General features: G+C 41.0%; 2 protein-coding genes across 9 annotated transcripts in view; one reads left to right on the top strand and one right to left on the bottom strand.

Moving 5' to 3' along the window:
- COL4A3 (collagen type IV alpha 3 chain) overlaps positions 1 to 27,012 on the bottom strand; it is a 148,615-nt gene extending 121,603 nt beyond the window's left edge. For 4 of the 6 annotated variants that reach the window (XM_054679438.1, XM_009444461.5, XM_016950597.4 and 1 more), the window contains exon 1: positions 26,760 to 27,011. In XM_054679438.1, the coding sequence (XP_054535413.1) occupies positions 26,760 to 26,846 (87 nt within the window). In that variant the 5' untranslated portion in view covers positions 26,847 to 27,011. Of the gene's footprint in view, positions 1 to 26,759 lie in introns of all 6 variants that reach the window. The other 2 variants (XM_016950598.4, XM_516130.8) reach the window with 2 other exon arrangements.
- A 61-nt stretch (positions 27,013 to 27,073) lies between these two features.
- Positions 27,074 to 27,869, top strand: part of COL4A4 (collagen type IV alpha 4 chain) — a 157,373-nt gene continuing 156,577 nt past the window's right edge. For 2 of the 3 annotated variants that reach the window (XM_516128.7, XM_054679440.2), the window contains exon 1: positions 27,347 to 27,567. The gene's annotated coding sequence lies outside the window, so the exon portion shown is untranslated. Of the gene's footprint in view, positions 27,179 to 27,346; positions 27,568 to 27,869 lie in introns of those variants that run through there. The other variant, XM_009444464.5, reaches the window with a different exon arrangement.

Here is a 27,869-nt window from a genome sequence, read left to right as displayed (position 1 = left end):
CTGTCTCCAAGATGAGTTATTTGGCCGACTTTGAAATCTGATCATCCTGATTTGCTGAGTCACTGTAATCTCCCATTGGAGCCCCTTGGCAGGTTCTTTGAATCCTTGATGCGGGGAATGGCCAACAGGGGAGCTCCATAAATGCACCGTGGATGGAGCCATTCAACATTTGTATGTGGCTGGTAAAGAGTGATTTTGTGAACTGCTTTTCAAAACACTTCTTAGCTTTCTTTATTGTTCTTCCTGCCCCTTCACCCACTTAAATTTTTTGTTTTTGCATAAAGTCTGAATTCAGAAAATAGGTCTTTTGTATATGCCAACCGTCTTAAACTTTTGCGTCCTTTACAAAAAAAAAATCCATTTCTGGGAATGTGTACGAGGAATGTACTTCCAAATCAAGCAGAGTGCCATCGGCATGATCATAGCAGTATTACTTATAATAATAAAAATTTTGTTATTTCCCAAGTATCCAAAAAGAGCAAAGTGGTTGAGAAAATTTAAATGTCAAAAATTGTTTCCATGGCCATATACGTATTATTTATGTAGTCTATTTTTAAGAGAAAAAAGACATAAAATTTCATATATAATAACCTTTACATCTATTTTTTAAAAAATTCTATACATAATAGAAGTGCTAGAAGAAGATGCTAAAAACATTAATGATATTGTCCTTAAGTAGTAAACTATGATTTGCTTTTTTCCTTTTAACTTTTCAGAATTTTGCACATTTTCATTAGTTATGACATATTACTGTTACCCAGTCTGGAGTGCAGTGGCGTGGTCTTGGCTCACTGAAACCTTCACCTCTTGGTGTCAAGCGATCCTCCCACATCAGCCTTCTGAGTAGCTGGGACTACAGGCGTGTGCCACCAGGCCTGACTAATTTTTTAATTTTTTGTAGAGACGAGGTTTCACCATGTTGGCCAGGCTGCTCTCAAACTCCTGAGCTCAAGCAATCTGCCTGCCTTGGCCTCCCCAAAGTGCTGGGATTAGAGCCACGATGCCCAGACTACCTATTACTTTTATAATAGAAAATAATTAATACACTTTGTTTTAATTAGTGATACATTTCAACCTCAAAGAATACACAAAGTCCCTCTTCTGTTACATATTTTGATCCAAAATAATAAACTGATATGTATATATTCCTAGATAACATATAAAACATATCTATTTATGTGTTTGTTTCAGACTGTAGAAGTGTTTCCATTTTAGTTCCTCAGGAATGGGTACAGACTGTTGTGAGAAGCATCATGCATGTCCATATTTTAAAAGGGAGTCAGGATCTGCAAGAAATGGAATTCAAGGCATGTTTGCAGAGCCAGCAGAGGAAATATAGTATCATGGAGCAGGCACGCCAAGATGGCAGTAAGGGAGAAGCATCACTCTCTTGAGTTACCTCCAGCTCTTGAGGGACCTGCATGTGCCTTGCATTTAAAATATGAAAATTGATCTCAATGTATTCTTGTTTGATGAATTTTTCAACTCATTTATGAATAGTGACTGCAGCTAAGATGCATCAGGGAATGTGCTGAATGCAGGGGATGTTTGCTTTTTTTTTCTTTTTTTTTCCACCTGACATTCTTCCTTTCTCTTGGTAGAAGCACATCCATCTACCTAGCCACTGTTATGGCGTTAGAGCATGCAACTCCAAAGTTTTTCTCTGATGATTTCTGGGAAAGGAAACTTCCTGATTTGGGGGGAAGAATTATTGGTAGAAATGGCTTGTCTTCATAGCAGACATAACACAGAGAAGTATATGGCTGAGACCACGAGGGAAAGCAATCTTAGGATGAAGCAGACATCATGTGAAGACAAGGGGTGAAGGAAACCTGGTCTTTGATGATATCTTTGAAATGCTAGGTCCAGCCTCACCTGAAACCTCCATGACTTCTAAATTTTTAAATTGTGGAAGCAAATAAATATATGTAAAATGGTTTGCTCTATTTTGAATGGAGAGTTTTAGGTTACTTACAATTTCAAGCCTGCAAATTAGAACTCTGGGTTATTTAGGTCTTACTTGATAAAAGAAATGCATACTAATATAGTGAAATGGACAGGCTTTTTACTGATACTAACTTGTAACACAAATGTAGCACAAGTCTCTGGGTGAGCAGTTCTTTGATGCTAAATTTGGGAGGGTGCAGAGTCATCTATCAGTCATCACCACATCATGTTGATTAGACCAAAAAACTCACAGATCTGCTTGCTTCTTTCCACCCTCTTGGTCACTGTGTTCCTTTTGGCCACCTCCTTGTCTCACGGGGATCACCACCACACCTTGCCTCTGCTTCTCTGTGTTCTACCCACCTCCTCTCTTGCTCACCTCTAATCCATTTCCCACACCACAACCAGGGTCTCTTTCCAAAGCACAAATCTCATGATGTTTCTGATCTGCTCAAGATTTTTCTGTGCTCTCCATTCCTCTAAGGATCAAGGTCAAACTCCTTCTTATGACCCTACAGGATGGAGCCCTGCCTGTCTCCCCAGCTCCCTTTTCCTTCCTCCCCTGGCCTCTCTCCCTCCAGACACTCACCTTCTCTCTGGTGCTCAAACAGAATCCCAAGCCAACATGGGCTGTTTTCTGTATATGGAAGAGTCTCTCCTCCCATCCTTCCTGGCTAGATTTCAGTCTCAGTGTGGACATCATTTTCTCTGGGAAGGGTTTTCTGACACCCTTCTATATGCTCCTTCGGCAGGCATTCTCTGTCACTGCATCCCTGTCCTATCATGTGACATTACAACTGCCCATTTCTTGGTCCATAACTCTTACTATACTGGAAGCTGTGAGGACAGGTCCATCATGCTCAGTCTCATGTCTTCAGCCATAACACAGCACCTAGCACACAGTAAGTGCCTTATAAATATTTGTTGAATGAGTTAATGAATTAGGAAATGATATGGCAAGCACAACACATAATACCATATACATGTCAGTGAAAAAGTTATATTCTGCTTGCATATATGTGTGTCTAATTCAGAAAGTTATTGATTTGGTAGTGTAGCACATTTAAGTGAAAATGGTTCCAGTTTTAAACAAGTTAAAAACATTTCATTTGGGTTTTGATTCCATGAGCCACAGAACCTGAGCCAGTTTTCTAAGCAAACTGCTGTAACTCTGTTACGTGAGATGGAGTCGGGGAGAAGTGCTTTAAAAATAGCTGACCTGACCGGATGTCCCTCTCGGTGGCCTGGGTTATGTAAAAGTATTTTGTGTTAAGCCAATGACTCACAATGGCTCGCTGAGCTTTAAAAAGACTATTTGGGATCCTTTTTCAGTGTTAAATATCTGCTTATAAACGGATCAGACTAAAACTCTCCTAGAAAAAAGGATACAATGTCCAAATGTTACCACTTTCTAACTCCAGATACTTAAAAAGAATTCTGATATTGATACTAAAAGTGATTTTTTTTTTTTTTTTACAAAGTCCTTTAACAATGTAGTGAAGAAGCCAGGATTCCTCTAAAGAAGAGTTGCTAGATTTGGGTTTAACATACTTTTCTACTGGAGTAGAACAATCAGAAAATATCTGGAGTTACTAACATTTATTTTAATTTTTTTAAAGGAGTAGCTCAGGGATGTTGTTCTTCTAGCCCTCATAAAAACAAAACAGTGGGGGCTGCTGTTTGTTTGTTATAAACTGTATTCTTGGGTACAGCTGACTGGACCAAAGCAGGCAAGTCTACTGTGCTGTGATATGCCCTGACTCAACAGCTCTATCAAGACAAAGATGAAGTGATCAGCTGGACCAATCTTATTCCCTCTGGGGATATGGGGCATTAGATGCTTGGTAGTGGGAATGGAAGCTGAGATAAACAGAGAGAAGGTAGAAGGCAGACACTCTGGAAGGAGAAGACATGAATGAATAGAAACCATGATGTGGAAGCTGAGTAGGCAGAAACCATGAGCTAGGACATACATGCGTTGGTTGTCTTGAGCAGGAATGGTAGAACTTCTACTGCATTGCTATAATTCCCACTGTGGAAGGGACAATGGGTTAATGAGGTCAATAAGCCTGCATATTCCTAAAATAACTTCCATTATCTATGAGACCTGCCTCAAGAACTAACTTCCTATTTATCCTATTGTTAAGGGTGTATACTTACAGAAAATTCAATTTCTTGGGTCTTTGCCCCAAGCTTCCTCCCCTGCAAGAAACCCCATCTAGTTTTATATGTGCACACCAGCTTGTAGAGCCATTTGGATCATACACAGCTCATCCCTGCTGCTGTACTTCTCCCCTGCCATGATCACACCATCGAAGTCAATTTCTATTCAAAGGCATCCCTGGAGCAACCATTCTCTTCTTAGTCACAACTGTGTGATTATCAGCGTCTCCCCATCCTCACCCTCATCCTCCCTCCAATTTTGTGTTTGCAGAAGACCCAGTCCAGCCACTTGGTAAGTCAATATCTGAAAGGTTGCTGGAATCCAGATTCCTGAAGAAGATGGAAAAATTACTCTAGTATCCTGAGTAGGGTGCTTTAAACTTTTAAAGGCAGTGTGTCTTCCTGCATGCAAAGATAGAAGAAATGAATTACTGTTCATCATGTGTACTAAAAATATCTGGAAAATCTCTAATGAGTGAGGAGAACACCATCAAGAGGAGCTGTTTCAACTAACTCTTTTCTAACTGAATGTTCCAGGAAGCAGATCAGTGCCCTTATTAAAGAGTCCCAAGGGAATTTGCTCACTCCTTCCACCACGTGAGGACACAATGAGAAAGTGTTATCTATGAACCAGGAAACAGACCCTCACCAGACACCAAATCTGCCGGTGCCTTGATATTGCAATTCCCAGCCTCCAGAATTGTGAGAAATAAATGTCTGTTATTTATAAGCCACCCAATTTATGATGTTTTACTAGAGCAACCTAAACAGACGAAGACAAAAACCTTTTCTATTCTTCACCTGTCCTGAAACAAGAACATTTAATGTGATAGAATACCCCCTCAAAAACAGATGATCTACACTCTCCCTCATGGCATCCCAATCCTATTAACATCTACAGATGGTGGAGCCTACTTACCCCCTTAATAAAACCAAACTCAGCATCCTCCAAGGTTGGCCTAAGGGAAGAACTTCCTTGTGAAGAGGACACTGGCTGAACTTTGTAACTCTAATTTCAGGTCAACCAAATTCAAACTCCTTTTGTGCTGCTCTCACTATTAGCTGTTCCCCACACTAGCCTGGCCTCGGGAGAGCAGAGATGATGATGCCACTGTCAACATTGGCCTTGTGCAGCAAGGGTGACAGCAGAGCCTCCCCTTAATTCCCAGTGGGACATCCAAGACAATGGTGTCATCATAAGCCTCATTATTGGACACTCATCATTATCACACCATCACAACAGCTGTTTGATTTTTATTTTCTTGGTTTCTTTGACTTCCCATTATGTAATGCGCGTTATCTTATTCAACAGTGCTGTGATCGAGGGCGTGATAGAAGCCTGAAAGTATACGAAAAATCAAACCAAATCAAATAATCTCCCATTCTCCAAACACCACCCCAAGGGTGGGGGGCAAATCTTTAGAAACAGAAGGCGTGACTAACACACAACCAGCTATTCTAGTTAACAAATTACTGTCCACTCCCATGCTGTTGAGTTCTCCTTCCCTGTAGGAGATGCTGACTCCTTCATTATCTGGACACTTCCAGTAGCCCACAGGTCTAGAATTCCAGGTCCAAGAGGGTGATGCCCAGAGAGAGGCAGGCGTTCCCTCTTCTTCCTCAGTCTGAGGCAATGTTTTCACATGAGAGTTCCAAGGACCATTTGCATCAGAATGAACTGAGATGTTACAACTGCAGGTTTCCAGGCCACACCATAGACTTATTGAGCCAGAATCCCTGGGGATTTTGCCAGGAAATCTGCATTTTCAAATACGCTCCCTCTCATGCACACTGAAGTTTGAAAACCAGTAGTCTAAGGCTTTCCTTCTGAATTTCAGTTCTCTTTTTACTTCTTCCCTATTGACAAGGAATGTTTTCTCTCTTCTGTGGGGATTATAATTACACCAAATAGCTACATGGTGATGGAAGTAGGGGAAAATCAGTGGACTATATAACAAATTAAATAGATATTCTCTTTATATATGAAGATGAACACACTATCTTAAACCTACAGTTGTCATTGCTTTTTTAGTAGTAATGACTAGCTTACCTATATTCAAGAGCAAGAACAACGTGTACAATTGCCCTTCTTCTCATACAGCTAAAAGGTAACTGGTCCATATAGAGATTTTATCTGACCTTGGCATGTAGTCTAGCAGCACTGTGCACTCACACTTGGGGTAACTGCCAAAAGCCCTGTGTCAAAGCACCTCAAACCACCCATCCTTTGTTTGATCAGACCTTGCACTTGGCCAGAAGCTTTCTGGTTTTTACAATTTGGCTGACTGAATCCACTCCTAAGAAAAGAATTGCAACCTAATGCCAAAAGTCCAGTGAGGGCCGGGCGCAGTGGCTCACGCTTGTAATCCCAGCACTTTGGGAGGCCGAGGAGGGCAGATCACGAGGTCAGGAGATCGAGACCATCCTGGCTAACACGGTGAAACCCCGTCTCCACTAAAAATACAAAAAATTAGCTGGGCGTGTGGCGGGCGCCTGTGGTCCCAGCTATTCGGGAGGCTGAGACAGGAGAATGGCGTGAACCTGGGAGGCGGAGCTTGCAGTGAGCCAAGTTCGCAACACTGCACTCCAGCCTGGGCGACAGAGTGAGACTCCAACTCAAAAAAAAAAAAAAAAAAAAAAAAAGGCCAGTGAGGCAGCCGTGCAAAGGAGGGGTCAAGAATGTATACACAAGTTTAGAGAGAATTTTTCTAAAATGCGCATAATGAAAAAAAGATGAGTCTTTCTATATATTTAAAATGCTCTATTTGGTTTATCTGGTTCGGGTATGAACTTTAAGCATAATCAAATTTTGTTGTTATGTTTTATTAACTTGATACCTCACTATTTTATATTTTGAGTAATTTGAAACAGTAAAGTAACATTTTAAGTTATTGCTGGTGGAAAAGGAAACGTGATCCCCAAAAAGTAAAAGGATATATTAATAAAGAAAGACTTGGAAGTGAATACCAAAATGTAGTAGCATAGCAAAAATATTGACCAGATCTTTCTTGGTACAAAATATAAGACTTATCACTTTTTGAGGGGCATCAATGAGCAAGGCAGAAGCTGAAACCAAGCTGGCACTCAAGGTCACCTAAGAAGGACTGATATTTCAATAGTTATCATTTCTTTTAGAGACTGATTGAGTCAATGTTAATTTTACCAGGGCTGACACTCATATGTCTGCAAAAGTTGAAGTGCCTCACAGTTTGCTGATAAGCAATAATTAACCAGCAACTCAGTCTCCACATTCCCTTGTCCATCTTGGGTAACTGCCAGATGAGTTTCCTAGCCAGGGTTCACCCATGTGCACTTGCTGGTCTGCATTTGTTGATCCTGAGGGTACTTCTCTCCTCACTTGTTCATATAAGAGGCTTCTTGGCTGAGGCAGAAGGTTGCTGAACCACCAGTTCTGCTGGCCAGACTATTGTCTGGATTCCTGATGTCTTGCCAGGGTTTTGAGGTGGCAAGCAACAGAAGTGATTTAGGCTAATGCAATGATCAAAAAGGAATTTGTTGGAATGACATGGGGGCAGCACATAGAAATTGAAGAAAAGTTAAATAAACACAACTCAGAAAAAAACAGCCCCAGGGCTGTTGTGAGAATCAAGGTACAAGAACTGATGGAGAGTTTTTGCAAGGCACTGCTGTCAGGATGAATAACCTCCTTGCACTCTCAGTTGAAGATTTAAATTCCTGGGAGAGGGCACTTGACTGGCTTGGCTTAGGTCCTGTGCCCAATCTTTTGACTAAGGGACTGACAAGCAAGGAGGAGAGAGTAGTTCTCTCAAGTGAAATTGATGTGCTACCACCAGAAGTAGGAAAGAATAATTGTCGGGGGAAAGTAGCAGATATCCATGTCACTCTGTTTTCTGGTGTACATGGCTTCCATAAGCCTGCCTGTTGACCTTGGACATACTATCTCATCTTGGTTTGGAGTCCTTTTGGCCAAGTTTGGTAACTCCACCAAGTTTGAGTCAATCTTCTACCTGTATGCCCCCTAATGCCTGGTCTGACCTAAAGTCTTAAGTCAAATGCAATTCCAATGAGCCCTCTCGTTTCCATCCACCACCTTGTTCTGGTCTCTGGTTCTGGTCTGCACTGCTCCTTGGGACTTTTACATATCCCTGAGCACCATTTTTTTTCTAATTTATTTTTCAAAATGGGAATTAATCATCCCTTAGTTTTATTTTAACTCATAGCTTGTTCCTCCTTCTCCCGGAGGCCCCAGAGTGAGAGTGTGGGAGGTCATCTCTTATGGGACATGGTTTGCTATGGTGGCCATGAAGAACGTAATCATTTTCAATTTGCTTATAGAGTGAGGAACTACCATTCTGATTTTAGAAACAAAAAGTACTGTCCTTCTTTACTTTGAATAAACAGGAAAATTAGAGGCCAAAAAGAGCTTATAACAACATAGATCAGCCCACTCTATTTAGATCAATTCAATGATTTATCCAATTGAAAAAGCATAGCAGTTTCACATGTAAAAACAAGTCTGACTTTGGGGAAGCTTGTCTAAATGCTGCTTTGTGAAGGTGAACTTTATTAAAACAGACTCCTAAGTAAATCATTTACAGTATGTTAGTAGATGTTAGAGTAGTTGGTATTAGTCTTCTGGTTTTATATCAGAACATATTAAACACATTGCAAATGTTAATTTGTGTAACTAAATAATTCTTGAATTGGATATATGTGTGATAGCTCAAGAGGGGTTTGATTGATATTCTGTTTCAATAGAGGCTGATTAAAATTGTTAACATTTTTCCCCAATAATTGTGGGTGTTAAGGCCTTTATTACAAATCTGTTTTTTTCCCATTATATTTGCTTCTGAGATAATAATATAGCTATTATATAATCTATTTCTGAGATTATAATGCACTATAATGTTTATCAAGCTACTGCTCAACTTGATATAAGGAAGTCAATTTAGTTTTAATTTTGATGCATGGTTTAAGCCAGATCAGCCTTTAAGAAACCTAGAAAAAAATCTAATAGATTTTATTCACAAATATCCCCTGCTGGGAGGTCATTAAAAATGAATGAGAGAATCAGGAGGGGATGGGATGAGTAGAGTGGTCTAGAAAAAGACGACATTGCTCTTTGATGCACTGACTCAAAATTCTCTTCCAATGAGTGAATGATCTTGAGCCAGTGTGCATGTTTTATGGTGTTCATGAATGGGAGGTCTCTGAACTCACCTCATTCCAGATTCATAGCTGTCGTGAGTGGGTGGAGGGGCACAGAAGTGGTGAGCTGATTGTGGCTGGAGGCTTTAAATCTATCAAACATTTGGCTGACTCCTGGCCAATAAACAAGGAAAATAACTGTAAATTCCATATTTATTTGTGGCCAAGATATTCCTATGGTTCATTTTTGGTAAGAGCTGAGACAAATCAATAGGGAATCAGCAGTAGGTTATTCTAGAAGTAATGCTGAGAAAATTGGCTATTTGGGGGAAATTTTTAAAAAATTAGATCTTCAATTTATGGGAAATCATATTTTAGATTAAATAAGAAAAGATAGATATACATCAAAATGTTAATTCCAGTTATATTTACAAGATAGAATTTAGGGTGATTTTATTTACGCTTTTGCTCATTAGTATTAAAACTGTGTCTATTATTTGGAAAGGAGAACTTGCAGTATAAAAAAATTATACCCATTACTCTAATTAATAATTCTACTATATGTCCGTCATTAAAAAATCAGATATGTAGGCAAAAATCATCATAGCCTTGTTAAAAACATAAAAACTTTAAGTTAAATTATGGTATATAAACATCATCAAATATTATGCATTCATTTTTAAGGGATATTTACTGATGTGAGAAAATACAATATAATGTCAAAAAAGCCGGATACGTAATACCATATGCCATGTGATCTCACTTTTATGCAAATATACCAAAATATTCTCACTGGTTATCCCCAGGTTCTAATACGAGGAGTTATTTTTGTTTTATAGTTTTGTTTTTACTTTTATCTATATATCTCAAATATTCACAAATGACATGCATTACATGTATAGTTAGGGAAAAAAGATCTGTGTATAAAGAATAGTTATGTTCAATCTAATAATTAGTTGCAGTGGCTTCATTTTGAAACTTCACAAGGATTCATCCTCTGAAGGATATTTCAAGAGTTTCTGTAAAAGAGTGCATCACACATAAGTGCTCGGTAAATGTGCACAAAATGAATTTATACTGCCAACCCCGATGCAGCCAACTACGCATTAATGGAATTTGAGGGAGGCTGTGTACCAAAGCTGGTTCCATGCCTTCTCTTTTAGATACATGTCAAAGAGTTCTCTATTTTAAAGACAAGAAAGGCAGAAATTATTAATATTAAATGTTACCCAGAAATATCTCTATACCAGGTATTTTTTCTCTGTTAACAGGTATTTTCATTGAGGTACCTGATAAAGTCATCACAAAAGTGATGAAATCACTGGCTGAGTTTTAGCGTCAGTATTTACACAGGATGCTGTAAGGTAAATACTCTGCTCATTTTTTAATCGGGATAGTCCTAAGGGAGGATGCCATTTCTGCTGATGTTTCAAATAATGTTATTAGAAAATACCAGCAGCAAAGAATGCACTGAATAATATTTTCAAAAACAAGAAACTCCTTAGTGCATTCCAGGAAGTTGATACTAGGTCACAAAATAAAAGGAGAATTAAATGAGTATAAAAAACATTTGGACTATTGCTTTTCTGATATTGAATCTCATTCCTGTCTCAGTAATACTTGGCATTTGTGGAATGCTTGACTGTGTGTAAAATGTGCGATTGTATTGTTCAGGAGATAGGAGGGGAAGATTTTATGTGCCACATCTTGTGATTCAGGAAACAGAAACTGAATTTGAATCTGAGTGGCCTTGGAATTTTAGTGACTTGCCCAAAACTGTCACAACAGTGTCTTTCTTCTGGACCATGATGAAGGGTTCTTACTGCTGCCGGGCACTGCCTCTTTTAGATCCCAGGGTGCCTCAGATGTCCTTGCCTGCATGACTGCCCTTGTAGGGTGTGGGGATGCTGCTCATTCAGGTCACATGGGCTCTGGTCTCTGAAAGGCCTGAGCAGGTCACAGCGAGCAGAAGCTCTGAATGGTTTCGTGGGCACAGTCCCAGGCACAGACAGTACTCAATAAATCCACATCTCAGTCTTCTGCCTTTCTGCAGCAATTAGAGAGCACTGGCACCTGCATGGGACACGCAGTCTTGCTTCCAATCAGTTGGAACCTCATCTCATAAGATTTCAGAGGCTGCCCTGTTCTCAGTTTTTATTGCTTTTTGGAAAGGATTGCTGATCTGCTTTTGCGTAAGATGGCAAAATAAGAATCTAGTCCGTGTCTGTAAACCTTGAAGCACTGCTACTAATCGCTGACAAGGGCTTGATCTGGGGCATAAAGTAGAAGACAGTAAAAGCACCGCACCGCCCAGTAACTCTACTTGTTGCTTTCTGAGTTCATTACCAACAGTTTTAAGCACTTTACTTTGCAGATAAACAATGTTTTCAAGCCACTGAAATCTTACTATAATACTTTCTGGCTCTGTTGCACTTACGCATTTGCTTAATATAATGCCTGCAAGTTCACTGTTCAGTACATTTATCAATCTTATTCCTCCTCTCAACTCCACTCAAAGTTTGCTTTTCCATATTTACCTTGTTATAGCATGCATAATTTTACTATTATTCTCTGCACACGTATCTAAGCCCATCACTTGATTGCATACTCCATGAGGACAGAAGGGACCACATGAGTTTTATCTCCCTTTATTCCCAGCGTGTAGCACTGTACCCCTCACATAGTAAGATATGGAAAAGTATCTGCTGCATTGTGGAATGAATGAATGAAACATTCAATGTTTTGTCCCAAAATAACGTTTTATTCTTCTGTCAAAGGATTAAAGAACTACTAATTCTTTATTGACTTTTTAGTTTGGATATCTAATAAAATACCAACTGTGACGTTAAGAGCTGGAACCACCAAGGTGGATGAGACGTGAAAACTTCTTCAAGGAGTTGAGTAAGGGAAGCAACATGGAAGTAGGTTAAACTATTTTTAGATTGCAGAGTCAAGTAATATTTCAGTAAATAAAAGTAATTAATTGATGCTTTTTTTTAAGTCTCATGAAGCATTCATCATTTTGAAACTCAAATTTATCTCATATATTACTTAATTACTTAAATGGTAAATACAGCGGCATCTGACACTCATTTTTAATTATCTGGGAAGTTTTTGGTTGGAAAGGGCTGTGGCCAGGCACGATGTCTCATGCCTGTAAACCCAGCACTTTGGGAGGCTGAGGCCGGCCTATCACTTGAGCCCACGAGTTCAAGACTAGCCTGGGCAAAATAGAGAAACCCCAGTCTACAAAAAATACAAAAATTAGCCAGGTGTGGTGGCATGCATCTGTAGTTCCAGCTACTTGGAAGGTTGAGGAGGGAGGATTGCTTGAGCCTGGGAGGTTGAGGCTGCAGTGAGCCAAGATTGCACCACTGTACTCTAGCCTGGGCCTCAGAGTGAGGCCCTCTCTCAAAATAATAATAATGATGATTTATTTTTTTAAAGGAAAAGGCTCTACCAAATATCCTTATAACCAGAAATCCCAATTATAAGCCCACTTTCTCTACTAATTTGATGAACATCATTGGATCAGTCTCTCACCTATAAATCAAGAATGACACCCAGCACTTTGGGAGGCTGAGGTGGGTGGGTCACCTGAGGTTGGGAGTTCAACACTAGCCTGGCCAACATGGTGAAACCCTGTCTCTACTAAAAATACAAAAAAAAAAAAAAATTAGCTGGATGTGGTGATGTGTGCCTGTAATCCCAGCTACTCAGGAGGCGAAGGCATGAGAATTGCTTGAACCTGGGAGGCAGAAGTTGCAGTGAGCCGATATGATACCACTGCACTCCAGCCTGGGCAATGGAGTGAGTCTGTCTCAAAAAAAAAAAAAATGACATTACCTCATCATCTAAATCAGACATTTGTTAAGAAAGCATCTGCATACATAATCATTTAAAATATGACTTTAATAAATGTCGGAGAGTATGGAACTCTATATATAGTATACACAAATTTCTTTTTTCTTTTTTCTTTTTTTGATATGGATCTCACTCTGTTGCCCAGGCTGGAGTGAAGTGGTGTGCTGTCATCTCGCTGTAGCCTCCACTCTGCAGGGCTCAAGCGATCCTCCCACCTCAGCCTCCTGAGTAGCTGAGACTACAGGCACGTGCCACCATGCCCGGCTAATTTTTAAATTTTTGGTAGAGAGAGGTCTCATTGTATTACCCAGGCTGATCTTGAACTCCTAGGCCTGGGTAATACAGTGAACTTTTTGCCCTGGCCTCCCTGAGATTCCAGGTGGGAGTCGGCATGCCCGGCCCGATTTTCTTTTTCCTTCTTCACAATTTCATGAATAGAAGATTTGTTCTTACCGTAGATCTCAGCAATCTCAGCATACAATTTTTTCCTTTCCTTATTAAGTTGAGAGCTTCCACTTTTTCACTTAAAGGATGCACTTTATGGCTTTTCTTTGGCATTTCCCAATGGCCAACATTACAAGTCTTGTGTTTGGAACCATTGCTAAGTAAAGTAAGAGCTATTTGAACACAAGCATTGCCATACTGTGACAGTCACTCTGATAACCCAGAGGGCACTCAGTGACTTGCGGGCACAGGGAGCATAGACAGTGTGCATCTGCTGGAAAAGGGGATGATTCACGCCCCAGTGGGACACAGCAGGATGGTGCGAGATTTCATCATGCTACTCAGAACGGCGCACAATTTAAAACTTATGAATCGTTTATTTCTGAAATTGTCTACTGAATATTTTGGAACCCATTGACTACAGGTAACTAAAACCTCAAATAGCAAAATAGCAGATAAGGGAGGACTACTGTATTTCTAAATACATAATTGGAAATGATCAAAATGTTCAATAAGAGGGCATTACTTAAATAACTTATGGTACCAATCTACAATAAAGTTCTCTATAGACATTTAAAAATTATATTTAGAAAAATAGGCCAGGTGAGGTGGCTTAAGCCTGTAATCCCAGCACTTTGGGAGGCCAAGGCAGGCGGATCATGAGGTCAGGAGATCGAGACCATCCTGGCTAACACAGTGAAACCCTGTCTCTATTAAAAACACGAAAAAAAAAAATTAGCCGGGCGTGGTGGCAGGCGCCTGTAGTCCCAGCTACTCAGGAGGCTGAGGCAGGAGAATGGTGTGAACCCAGGAGACGGAGCTTGCAGTGAGCCCAGATGGCGCCACTGCACTCCAGCCTGGGTTACAGAGCAAGACTCCATCTCAAAAAAAAAAAAAAAAAAAAAAAAAAGGAAAGAAAAATAAATGACACAAAAATTTTCACCAGTCTGTTGTTAGGAGGAAAAAGCAGAGTGGAGAAAAAAAAATCTGGAAGGAAATAAGACTAACATGTTAGCAGTAATCCTCTTTGGGTAATATGATTATAGTTTTAATTGTTATGTTTCTTTTCATACTTGTAGACTTTTTCCAAATTTTGTACAGCACATATAACTTTTTTATTAAAGCCAGCATGCAAATTCTTTAGCTTTCCCAATATCAGCATAAACAAACAGCATAAAATTATCCTATCATTCTGGTTCAACAAAGAAAATAAATATCTGGCCTTGTTGCCTTGGGTCTCTCCAGACAAACTTCGTCATCTGATACAGAGAAAGAATATTGCAGATTTGCCAACTTCCCACTTGTGGAACTTTTTTCCTTGGGAAGTTCATGTAACAACCAAAATATCCCGGTGGGAAAAAAATCCAATGACCTGACTGTTTTGTCTACATAACGACAAATCTCTCAAAGTTTCTAAATACACTTGAACTCATTTTTAAACACTGGGATCACTTCTCTAAGAAACCAGTTTGGAGAGACAATCTAATTAACAAACATGGATCTTAAAGATTAAACTGGAAAACTCCTAACTTACCCTAAAACTACTGCTAGAAAATTAAAAGATTTTTATATGGCTGTGTTTCAAATAGCTCTGAAGGTTACGAGTTTTAAAGTCACGATCTCACCGCAATAATTAATACCAAAATGCTGAGAATATAAAATATTATTTAAATATACATGTGTGCAAATTTATATGTACACACTCATATCATACATATACAATACCAACCCTGGTATGTGGAAATATTTATTTTTATACCCTAGGAAGATTCAAGAAACATTTTTGATAGTCTGATATTGTATGTACTAAGCACTAGAAGTGGGGTGGATTTTTAACCTTCCATATGTACATAAATAATTATCAAAATAATGGCACCAAATCAATTAAACGGGACAGACTGAGCAATTGCCATGTTGATCTAGACTGGTTCTCTTCCCCTCCTCTTCATCTGAGGAGCTCCTCACTTCTTCCAGATCCTTAACTGGGTTTCATCTTTCTCTGTGCTGAAGTCCCCTCTGGCCTGGTCCTGTGTCAGGTGGGATAAGGGCTCTTGGGCCTAGCTTGGCAATCTTGCTGTGGGCTTCACAGCCACATTTGGCAAATTCACACCTATCCCAATGAGACTGAAGAAAGACGGGCAGAGATATGTCAACAGGAATGAAAGAAGAATGTTTCCATCACACCATTTTATATGTGGGCTGATTCCCAAACCACACTGTCATTTCATTACTAATGCAAATGTCTCGGGAATAGCATAAAAACACTGCATTATATCTCTTTTGCTAAAATTTTGATTTGTTAAACATGAACATTAAAATTATACCATAGACAGCCATGTAGAGGCCTGTGGACTTATTGCACCCTATTCATCCAGCAATGCTCAATCCTCAATTAGCATAATCACGACAGACCCACCTCCTCTGTGGTACCCTGACTCCCTGTGTCCCACCCCCCACCTCACCTGTAGCAAAACACTCAGCATATTCCTTCAGGGCCAGGAATTCCCTTTGTGATCAGCATATAAACTCAGCTTTTAAAATTTCATTTTATTTCTTTATTTCAAAAGCTCTGTTTGTCTTGGTTTTTTTTATTTCATTTTTTGAGATGGAGTCTTGCTCTGTCACCTAGGCTGGAATGCAATGGTGTGATCTCAGCTCACTGCAACTTTTGCCTCCCAGGTTCAAGCGATTCTCCTGCCTTGGCCTTCTGAGTAGCTAGGGTTACAGGCGCCTGCCGCCATGCCCGGCTAATTTTGTATTTTTAGTAGAGACGGGGTGTCACCATTTTGGCCAGGCTAGTTTCGAACTCCTGACCTCAGGTGATCCGCCCACCTTGGCCTCCCAAAGTGCTGGGATTACAGGGGTGAGCCACTGTGCCTGGCCTGGTTTTATTCTTTGACAACCCAGGAGTGGTAAAATTGGCAGTGTCTGGCCTCTCTCTACTTCTGAGAGGCCCTGTCCTGGACCATATCCCTCAGTGCTTCACAAGGTTGTCACCACGTCCAGCCTCAGTCTGCTTCCCTGACCACCTCTACCAAATGTTAAAAAGTCTCCTTCTCCATCACCACAATCTGATGTTACACATTTGTCTCTTCACTGGGCTGCTGCCTTCTAACTCCATCATGGCTGGGGATTCAGACTATTTTGTTTACCAATGAGTCCCAGCACCTAGCCCAGTGCCTATGTCTTCTATCTTAGCGTCTGGCATTGAATAGTAATGATAATAAAATAATAGTCGCTAGGCCGGGTGCAGGGGCTCATGCCTGTAATCCCAACACTTTGGGAGGCCAAGGTGGGCGGATCACTTTGGGTCAGGAGTTCAAGACCAGCCTGACCAACATGGTGAGACCCCGTCTCTTCTAAAAATACAAAAATTAGGCGGGCATAGTGGCAGGTGCCTGTAATCCCAGCTACTCGGGAGGCTAAGGCAGGAGGATCACTTGAACCTGGGAGGTGGAGCTTGCAGTGAGCCGAGATTGCGCCACTGCACTCCAACCTGGGTGACAGAGCAAGACTCCATCTCAAAATAATAATAATAATAATAATAATAATCACTAGACTAAAAACGCTGGATATGCATTCTGTACCAGGCACTATATGGAGCACTTTTGTCTGCTATAAATATGTTGTCACCATTTTCAGACAAGAAAAAGAGAGACCTTTTTGGAATTTACTTGGCCAATGTAATACTAAACCTCTTACCTGTCTGGATGCTAGTGATAATTTGATTTCTAGTTTAAAATGAAAGGCAAGGTGTGGTGTGTTGGTTTTCAATATATTTCCCTTGCCCCATTCCTTTTTCCAATTATTTTCTGTTTTGTGATGTGTTTTCAATTTTTCCCGTACATAACTTAGAAAATTACAATGCTTGTCAAATTACAATGCTAATTTGTATAGATTTAAACATTGCAGCCAAGGCCAACTATCTTAATTTTCTGGAGGTAAAGATGCACAGATATTTAGGCACAACTCAGCCTGATTTTTTGCCTTCAATTAAAGTGTTTCATTTTGACAAGTATTTATTTCTTATGGGAAATAACCAGACAAAGTCTATTCTCTCCACAGAATGACATGATGGATTGTATCACCTACTCTCCTCTGGATGCCACTTACATAGACACATGCTGTCCAGGACAGTGGCTACATATGGCTATAGATGCTTGAAAATGTGGCTCATTTGAATTGAGATGTTCTGGAAGCAAGTACAAAATACACACCAGACCTTGAAGACTTAATAGGAAAAAAAGTCTGTGAAATATCTCATTAATGTTTTCAATAGTGATTACATATTAAAATGATAATATTACAGATGTATTGGTATAAATAAAACATATTAAAATTAGTTTCATCCATCTCTATTTTTTAATGTGGCTACTAGAAAATATTAAATTTAAAATGACATATGAGGCTTGTAGTCATGGCTCACATTATATTTCTATTGTATAGCATGGAAACAGATGTTTACCCGAAGTTTTGTAGGTGTGTGATGTTGAAAACTATCGCAGTAATAGAATTTAATTTAGTCTCGGTTAGGAAATGGACCTGAAATCGGAGGCCCTAATTAGCATTTACATGAGGAACACCTGGAAGAATGGAAAGGCTGACATGGCTACTTTGAGAAAAGCAGAGCCAGGGACTTACATTTTGGGAGATCAACGTGGAACCTGGAGTAAGGTGCTTTCTTACCAGATTTGTACTTATTTCGTCACCATAAAGTGAAGCTTCTGTCTAATCCTTTATGCTAGGAAGAGCAAAGAGTTTTCTGTTGTATCGAAAGGTTTTTATTAATAGTTCCTAATTCCCATTGATGTCTAACACTGAGAATTTTTATTATAGAAATGATATTAAAACTAACATTTTAAACTGTGATTGTCACAGGTTAAGTTTAGCCACCGAGCTTCCTTTGCTTCATTTAGTAGCTTTGCTCTAACTCATTTTTTCAGTTAAAGAGTTTTAAGGCCTTCTTTATGTTTGTAATACATCTTGAGACCAGGGGCAGAATGTTACGGACTGAAAGTTTCTGTCCCTCTAAATTCCTAGGTTGAAGCTGTAAGCATAGGGTAATGGTCTTTGGAAGTGGGGCCTCTGAAGGTAATTAGGTTTAGATGAGGTCATGAGGGTGGGGACTTCATGATGGGATCTGTGCCCTTATCAGAAGAAACCGGGCCAGGCACTGTGCCTCACGCCTGTAATCCCAGCCCTTTGGGAGGCAGAGGCAGGTGGATCACTTGAGGTCAGGAGTCTGAGATCAGCCTGGCCAACATGGTGAAACCCCATCTCTACTAAAAATACAAAAATTAGCCGGGTGTGGTGGCCTATGCCTGAAGTCCCAGCTACTGGAAAGGGTGAGGCAGGAGAATTGCTTGAATCCAGGAGGCAGAGGTTGCAGTGAACCAAGATAGTGCCACTGCACTTTAGCCTGGGCAACAGAGCAAGACTCCATCTAAAAAAAAAAAAAAAAGAAGAAGAAGATGATGATGATGAAGAGGAAGAGGAAGAAGACGACAAAGACGAAAAAGAAGGAGAAGAAGAAACCAGAGCAGTAGCTCTCTCTCTCTCTGTCTTTCTCCCCACCCACCCCTGCCGAACTATCTTGTGAGGATATAATGAGAGGTCAGCAGTCTGCAAGCCAGAAAGAGGGCCCTTACCAGCACCCAGACATTTTGTTACTGTAGGTAGCTAGTCAGGCATGAGCAGGGCAGGAGAGGGCCCCCGCCTCATCAGGAATGTCAGGCCACTATCATATGATGGTCAGGCGGTTATTGAACAGTCTTTGTAAAGTAATAATTGGTTGCAGCCAGTGCCAGGGAAAGGCAGTCTCCCAAGAAATGAAAACACCTGAAGGTGGTGAGCAGCATCTTCCCGATAAGATCTCAGGAGTTGGGAGAGTGGGCTCAAGCATGCACATTAAGAGGCAAAATGGCAGAGTTTAACTGGTATATGACCTTCCAGGGACATTCCAAGGGTAAAGGAAGAATGTCTCAAGTGAACACGTATACAACTCCAGTGAACACACTGCTCATGCTCCCCTCTCAAGCGCCGGCAGGCCACTGCGCATGCGGACAGCCCACCCCAAGGGAAGAATCAGGAGAGAAGGGACCCTAGACCCCAGAAGTATGCCAACGTATAAAACCCTAAGTTAAAGGTGAAACGAGGCACTTGCCTTTCAAGTTGCCCGCTTGGCTCTCTTCCAAGTGTACTTTCCTTCCTTTCATTCCTGCTCTTAAGCTTTCTCATAAACTTTCACTCCTGCTCTAAAACTTGCCTTGGTCTCTCCTTCAGCCTTCTGCCCCTCAGTTGAATTCTTTCTTCAGAGGAGGCAAGAACTGAGGTTTCTGCAGACCCACACGGATTCACCACCAGTAACAATTTGGCACCCCGATCTTGGACTTTCCAGCCTCCAGAACTGTGAGAAGTAAGTGCCTGTTTAAGCCACTCAGTCTATGGTATTTTGTGATGGCAGCCCAAGCAGACTAAGACAGACGCCAACAGCTTCATTCCAGAAAACAACGCACATGTGGATTTTGTTCCATCATACACATCAGTTATTTAACATCTCAACTTTCCTATTTAGAGGTGTCAGCAAACATATGGCCACAGTGTATATGTCTTAGGTGGACTCTCACAGGCGCCCACTCCTGTGTTAGCTACATTTATACCCTGAGCATGGCACTAGGAATTTACGTACGCTATCTCAAAGCGTGTGAATCTACATACATAAAGTTCAGAACAGGCAGAACCAAAATACAGCACTTGGAATAAGTATTTAGATGATAAATCCATTTTAAAAAGCAAGGAAATGATTATTAGAAGTCAGATTCTAGTTTCTTTCAGGGAAAAGAAAGGGGATTGTGGCTGAGACAGATGCAAGGGTGACTTCTGGGCACTAGCAGTGTGCTGTTCCTTGACCCGAATGGTCTTTATGTGGGTATTCAGCTAATAAGCCATTAAATGCTACATTTGTTAATTCACTTTTCCATATTAGTGCCACATTTAATAATAGTATATGTTTTAAGAAGAGCCATTTTAACTAGACTTTATCCCACAGCAATATAAGGATGGTTAAATATTTTAAAAATAAATTAATTTGCTACCGTGACTGACTAAAGAATGTATGATTTTCTTAAAATAGATACAGACTAAATAAATGATAACATTAACATCCAGTCATTAAGTAGAACAATGACAGTAATATTAGGGAGTGAAACTCCCTAAACTGATGAGGAGAATTATTAAAACTCTACAGAAAAAATCATACTTAATAAAATGTTAAAATATTTCCTTTAACTTCAGTAATGAGACAAAAATATATACTATTACTGCTTTTATTTAGCATTGCCCTGAAGTGCTGGTGATATGGTTTGGCTGTGTCCCCACCCAAATCTCATCTTGAATTGTAGCTCCCATAATTCCTATGTGTTGTGGGAGGGACTCGGTGGGAGATAGTTGAATCATGGGGGTGGTTTCTTGTACTGAATAAGGCTCATGAGATCTGATGTTTTATAAGGGGTTTCCCCTTTCATTTGGGTCTCTTGCCCTCTTGCCTGCCACCATGTAAGATGTCCCTTGCTCTTTTGCCATGATTGTGAGGCCTCCCCAGCCACGTAGAACTGTGAGTCCATTAAACCTCTTTTTCTTCATAAATTATCGAGTCTTGGGTATGTCATTATCAGTAGCAGGAAAACAGATTAATACAGCTGGTCAGCACAGTAATACAAGGGAAAAAAGGCATAAAGATTAGAAAGGAAGAAAAACTATTCACTGACAATGTGACTAGTTACATAAAAAAAATCTAAGAGTATCTACAAACTGTTAGAAATAATAAGAAAATTCGATAATATTGCTTGACCCAACATCAAAAATTAAAAATCAGTAGTATTTCTGTGTACCATCCATGTGTTTATACTTCAACAACAAGCAGTTAACCTACCTATATGTTCAGTGCAATACCAATTAACATCCCACAGAAATCTTTGATGGACCTTTGACATGCAGATGCTAAAATTCAACCAGAAGAGCAAAGAGGAAAGAATACCTGTCATAAATTTAAAGAATAATAATAATAGGGATAACTGTTCTATCTTCTACTTGTCCTACCAGACATAGATTTAATATAAACATAGTGATCAAAACAGTGTGGTATTGGTGGAGGGACAAAAAAATATTGGAACAATGGAATAGAGAGTTTACAAATAGATCCACATATGAATGGTATACACGTTTGCAGCTATAACACTGCAAAACATTAGAATCTACAATGAACTCAAACAAATTTATAAGAAAAAAACAAACAACCCCATCAAAAAGTGGGCAAAGGACATGAACAGACACTTCTCAAAAGAAGACATTTATGCAGCCAAAAAACACATGAAAAAATGCTCACCATCACTGGCTATCATAGAAATGCAAATCAAAACCACAATGAGATACCATCTCTCACCAGTGAGAATGGCAATCATTAAAAAGTCAGGAAACAACAGGTGCTGGAGAGGATGTGGAGAAATAGGAACACTTTTACACTGTTGGTGGGACTGTAAACTAGTTCAACCATTGTGGAAGTCAGTGTGGCAATTCCTCAGGGATCTAGAACTAGAAATACCATTTGACCCAGCCATCCCATTACTGGGTATATACCCAAAAGATTATAAATCATGCTGCTATAAAGACACATGCACACGTATGTTTATTGCAGCACTATTCACAATAGCAAAGACTTGGAACCAACCCAAATATCCAACAACGATAGACTGGATTAAGAAAATGTGGCACATATACACCATGGAATACTATGCAGCCATAAAAAATGATGAGTTCATGTCCTTTGTAGGGACATGGATGAAACTGGAAATCATCATTCTCAGTAAACTATCGCAAGAACAAAAAGCCAAACACCGCATGTTCTCACTCATAGGTGGGAATTGAACAATGAGAACACATGGACACAGGAAGGGGAACATCACACTCTGGGGACTGTTGTGGGGTGGGGGGAGGGGGGAGGGATAGCTTTAGGAGATATACCTAATGCTAAATGACGAGTTAATGGGTGCAGCACACCAGCATGGCACATGTATACATATGTAACTAACCTGCACATTGTGCACATGTACCCTAAAACTTAAAGTATAATAAGAATAAAATAAAAAAAATAAAAAAAGAAGGAAAGAATATACTATTTGATTGAAAATGTTGGGACGATTTGTCATCTACATGGAAAAAGATAAAAGTAGATCTCATAATTCAGAAAATAATTATAGGATTAAGAGATCTAACTGTAAAAGAGTTAAACTATGAAACTTCTTTTAAATGTAGGAGAACATTCCTATAATCCCAGGAAAGGAAAAAAAAATTTTGACAAGGTACAAAAGACAAAATGTCGAAACAAAATCAGTTTGAGATTATAGTGAAAACAGTATTATACATTAAGGCACCAATAACTCAAAGATAAACCAAAGATTGGAATAAAATATTTGCTATACACTTTAATGACAAAAGTTTTGTATCCAAATATATAAATAACTTCTAATTAATTAGCAACAAAAAGGCAAAGTTCATAATAGATAAACAGACAGAAAGTTGTACTATGCAGTTCACACTGAGGGAAATATAAAGGGCCAATTAAAAAAGAAAAAAGTTTACAAACTCACTGGTCAAAACAAGATCTCATTTCACACCATTAACATCTAAGCACACCAAGCTTTGCCAAAGACATAGGGAAACAGGCACTCTGGTACATTGTTGGTACAACCCTTTTGCAGATGAACTTGTCAATTCCTAATATATTTAAATTTGTTTTCTCTATGAACCACTTAGGAATTCAAATTCTAGTTGTCACAGTGGTGCATATACCAAAATATGCATTGCAACTTTATAAAATGAAAATATAAAGACAAGCTTACTTTGTTTAGGGAGATGGAAAAATGAATCATACTTTATATAACTAGATACTATGCAGCAGCTATTACTACAAATACATCATATCTATATGTACCAACATGGATAAAATCCAAAAACATAATATGGAGTGATAAAAAGCAAGCTCCAATAGATACGTGTAATGTGAAACTATTTATCACATATGAAAGACCACAAAACAATAATATTTTTTTTACGGAGAACAGACACACACACACAAAACTGTGCAGGGAAATTACATACATAAACTTTTTGGGATGGAAGAGGGAGTAAAGAATGTGTGTATGACTTTCTGTATTCAGATTTTTTTTTTCCTAAAGGTAGAAATCTGAGAACAAACAAGTCAAAGTATATTAATACTTGCTTAATCTCAGGGATAGATAAGTTGGTGTCTGTTCCATTACTTTTTGTTTTCTAATTTAACTGAAAGTGCTTAAATTTGAAAATGAAGCCGGGTGAGAAGGCATCCTCCCCAAATGTAGGTGTTTTTCACGTTTTGACATTTGCTTCTCATATTGCTGCCCTGTCTGGAATGCTAAGGCAAGAAGAAGGATAAACCATGATATCTTAATGTGCGAACATCACCTTATCCAGAAATCAAAGAAGGGGCTTCCTATACCTCCACTCCCAGGTCTATTGCCTGAGACAACAACAAAGTGCCGCCCTATTTCAAGTGGGTGAGCTGGGCCCTGACAGCTATAAAACCTGGGGATGCGCTGGGCAGCCAGCCTGGAACTGGATGCCTGTGCAAAGTAGCAGAGGTATTTAATTCTCGGCACATCAGTCCAAATTTTGTGGGTGGACAGTTCCACCCCGTCTAAACAAACTTAGCATGTAGAGTCAACACCGCTGCTATTTCCCTGTTTTGAGAAATGCTAAAGTAAAACTGAATAAATTAGAGCGAAACACATCCTTAACTGGAGTAGAACAAAAATAATAAAATATAATGGCTCCAAAGTTACATTTAGCTCTCACTTATACATTGTTTGGCCCACACTATGTTTTTGTAAAGTTTTGGCTTAGTTGCTAATATTTAGAATTTGAGAAGTTTCTAATAAAAACTGGATTCCCAACTTCTCTCTTGAAATGATGCTGGCACAATTGGGCTTGAATTCTAGCATGCTAACAACTAGGCTCTGAAGAGTCTCTCTTACCCCATTGCCTTACTCCTTACTTCACCTGCTGGCCCCACTGGGGTTTCAACTCTCATTTTACACATGAGAAAACTGAGGCTCAGAGTGGTCAGCAGCCTTGCCCAACAGCAGAGTTTCTCTGTGAAGGGAGCCATGTTGGTGCACATTGCCCGATTATCAGTGAACGTTGTGATTCCTTTTTCTACAAGATGAAGGCACATTTCATTATTTTACTGGCATATTTTCTCTCTAACCCAGCAGGTACACTGGAAATGATAATCCTGAAAACTTGTTAATGAAAGACTTACTTCAAGTGATGAGAAAAACAATACAAATGGATTAATTTCAGCAAGAAGTCACCAAGATTTGGCCAAACTCAAAACAGAAAAGTTTACATGTAAAAATAACAAAGGAATGTAACAACAGAATTGAAAATGGTATAACTAGAGTTTGCATGGTCCCCAAGCATTACTTTTTCAGGCTGATCCTTACATAAGTACAATTCTTCCACCCCTTCCCAATCTCATTCCTGTTCTTCTAAATTCAGAAACATGTGCAAACCCTGATCTGGATCTCTTCTCCAGGCTTCCCCACAACATACATTTCCTTTAGGATTTTGCTTTTTTGGATTTATTTGTCCTGGTTAAAGCTGGTAGATAATCCCCACTGAGTTTTATCTATCATGCCTAGTAGCATTTAAATACCTGGGCTGGGAATTCCTAATGTATGCAAAGTGCATTTTTGTTAGAACCAGCTACACAAACAGATTACACGGATTACAAATGTCCTTTAGAATGTGAAACAGTGAATAATCTAAATGTAAACTGATAGGGAAATGGTTCAATTAACTTTGGCATATTGTGAAATACTATGCAACAAAGCAAAAAGAAAAACAGGAGGATCTTAAATACTGACATGGACTGGTCTACAGGTTGCAAAGGAATACAGCACAGTATCATTTATGTTAAAAGGCCAACAAAAACATACATATATGTTTGTGGGTTCATATGTGTGTGTGTAAATTCATGGACAATGTTTGGAAAACTACATGAAATATGAAAGTGGTGAAAGTGGACACCTCTTGGAAGACAAGGAAATGGGGAGAGGTAAGGGGGTGTCAGAGAGGGCTTTAGTTTCACCTATAATGTCTGCAATGTCTTCATTTAATTTAAATAGGAAAAACATATAGAACCTATATGTGACCATAGGTTCTAAAATTCTTTTCATGTAACATATATAAATATTTACGTGACCGTTAATTTCCAATCATAATCTCGATGATAACATTTGTAAAAACATCTGCTCATCCTTGGAAATGAAATTTCCTATGCCACGTTATCACCCAAATCAACTTTTTAAAGTGTAAAAATAACAAGTATCTGAAAAGTTAAAGTTTACTTTCACAAGGTAAAATCAAGTGAGTCAACTCTAGGAGGCACAATCGTTTTGAGGACAATCAATTTCTATTTAATGGCAAAGAATAAGAAATATGGGATGGATTTAAATAAATCCAGTTTCACTCAAATTCCAAGTCAAAAATCAAATCAAAGTGTCAGATTGCTTAAATGATTCTAACCTGAGTTCGATTTCTAAGGTGCTCTTAATTTTTCAGTGATAGCATTTGCTTTTCCCAACAATAGCAAAGGAAAACTGGAGGGCAAGTTTTGCAAGGAAGAAACTGAGCCCCAGAGAGGTCAGGGTTTAGTGTGACGTCCCAGCTAGGAAGTGGCGGCTGGGACTCCCTGCAGGTGTCTCCTGCCAGCCCTCTGTGCGCTGGGCCAAGCTGCTTGATTTGATTCACCAGCGTGACACCGTGCATCTCCACATCCGGTGTTCTCACGTATCATCCCTGGCGATTATCTATGTGTCTATTTTTTAATTTACTGACCTCTGGAGGCCTGTCCCCGCCATCCCTGACTCCTAGGCACTGGACAAGACCCTCCTCGCCTCTTCCCCCAGCCCCGCGCATTCCACCTGTTCCGGGGCATCCCCGCTTGCTCCCTTCCGCTCGCTGCCTGTCCCGGGACCTGCGTGAAGCCCTCAGCCTCGCCACTAGCCCGGCAGCCGCTCCACTACCGCGCCGCTGCGGGTGGGGCCCGCGTGTCCCCCGGACGCGTGGAGGAGGGATGGAAGTGCGGGGGTGGGGGTCGCGCAGCCCCCACTCACCTTGCTGGCTACGGGCGCCGCCGCCAGGAGCACCAGCAGGAGCGGCAGCAGGAGCACCTGCGGCCCGGGGGCGGTCCGGGCGCTCATGGTGGGCGCACGCTCAGAGCCTGGGCGAGTCCGGGGACCCTCAGGCTCTCAGGCCACCGCGTCTCCTGCGCAGCGCGGCTCTGGGAGCCCGGCTGGAAAGCTCGCCTCGCCACTCGGCCGGGGCGGGTTTTGTAGGGCTCGGTAGCGCGGTTCGTCCCTCCCCACCCAGGCTTTTTGGTTGTGGCTTCAAGGGAGGGAATACGTGGCTCAGGTCCCGCCCTCATACCCCCCTCCCTCCCAACTTACCAGGCAGTGTCCCTTCTACCCGGGCATCGTGCCCAGGAGGCGAGAAAGGGCTGGGCGCCTGAGGGGCAGGTGGGCGCGGATCCAGGGTAAGGGGTTAAGGAGGTGATGCTCCCAAGGTCCGGGGGCCCAGGCGGGGAAGTGGGGTGCGGTCGGAGGTGGGGAGTTTGGGGGTGTGCGGTGGGGAGGTGGCTGCGCGGTGGGGAGGTGGCTGCGCAGGGTGGAGGGAGTGGCCAGCGGCCCTGCCCAGATTAAGCGGGAGGCGCGCCGGGCGTCTGCACTCGGGAGGCCCCGCTTGTTCCCCGCGCCCGCGGCGGTCCGCGTTCCCCGCCTCCAGCCCGCCTCCAACTTGCGGCCGCCGGGCTTGGCTGCGAGAGCGCCGCGAAGAGGCAGCGGGGCGCGGGTGGATTGGGGCTGGAGGTGCGCGTCCCGTGGGGTGGCAAGGCGGCAGCTCCTGGCGCTGCGGGCGTCCCCACAGGTAAGGCGCCCATAGGTGGGGCAACCGCTGTCCCGGGGCCCCGGCACCTGCCTGGGAGGGGCAGTGGAGGGAGCGTGGCATTCAAGGGGTGGTGGCGGGCCCAGCTGGGGAGTTGTGGCCCGGGGGTCACCAGAGGAGAGCGCGTCTGGCTCCTGGGCTTGTCTGCCTGGGCTTTAACTGGGTGCTGTGTGTTTTGATTAATTTGGAGGCTCGAGTTACCGGCCTGGCAGTCGGGGCACTCCAAAATGCCAAGAGAAAGAGGCAGCTGAGGAGAAAGAGAAAGCCCATCTTATTCTCCGCTG

This window comes from Pan troglodytes, chromosome 13 (genome assembly GCF_028858775.2).
Source record: "Pan troglodytes isolate AG18354 chromosome 13, NHGRI_mPanTro3-v2.0_pri, whole genome shotgun sequence".
NCBI lineage: Eukaryota > Metazoa > Chordata > Mammalia > Primates > Hominidae > Pan > Pan troglodytes.
This window is presented reverse-complemented; position numbering and strand designations above follow the sequence as displayed.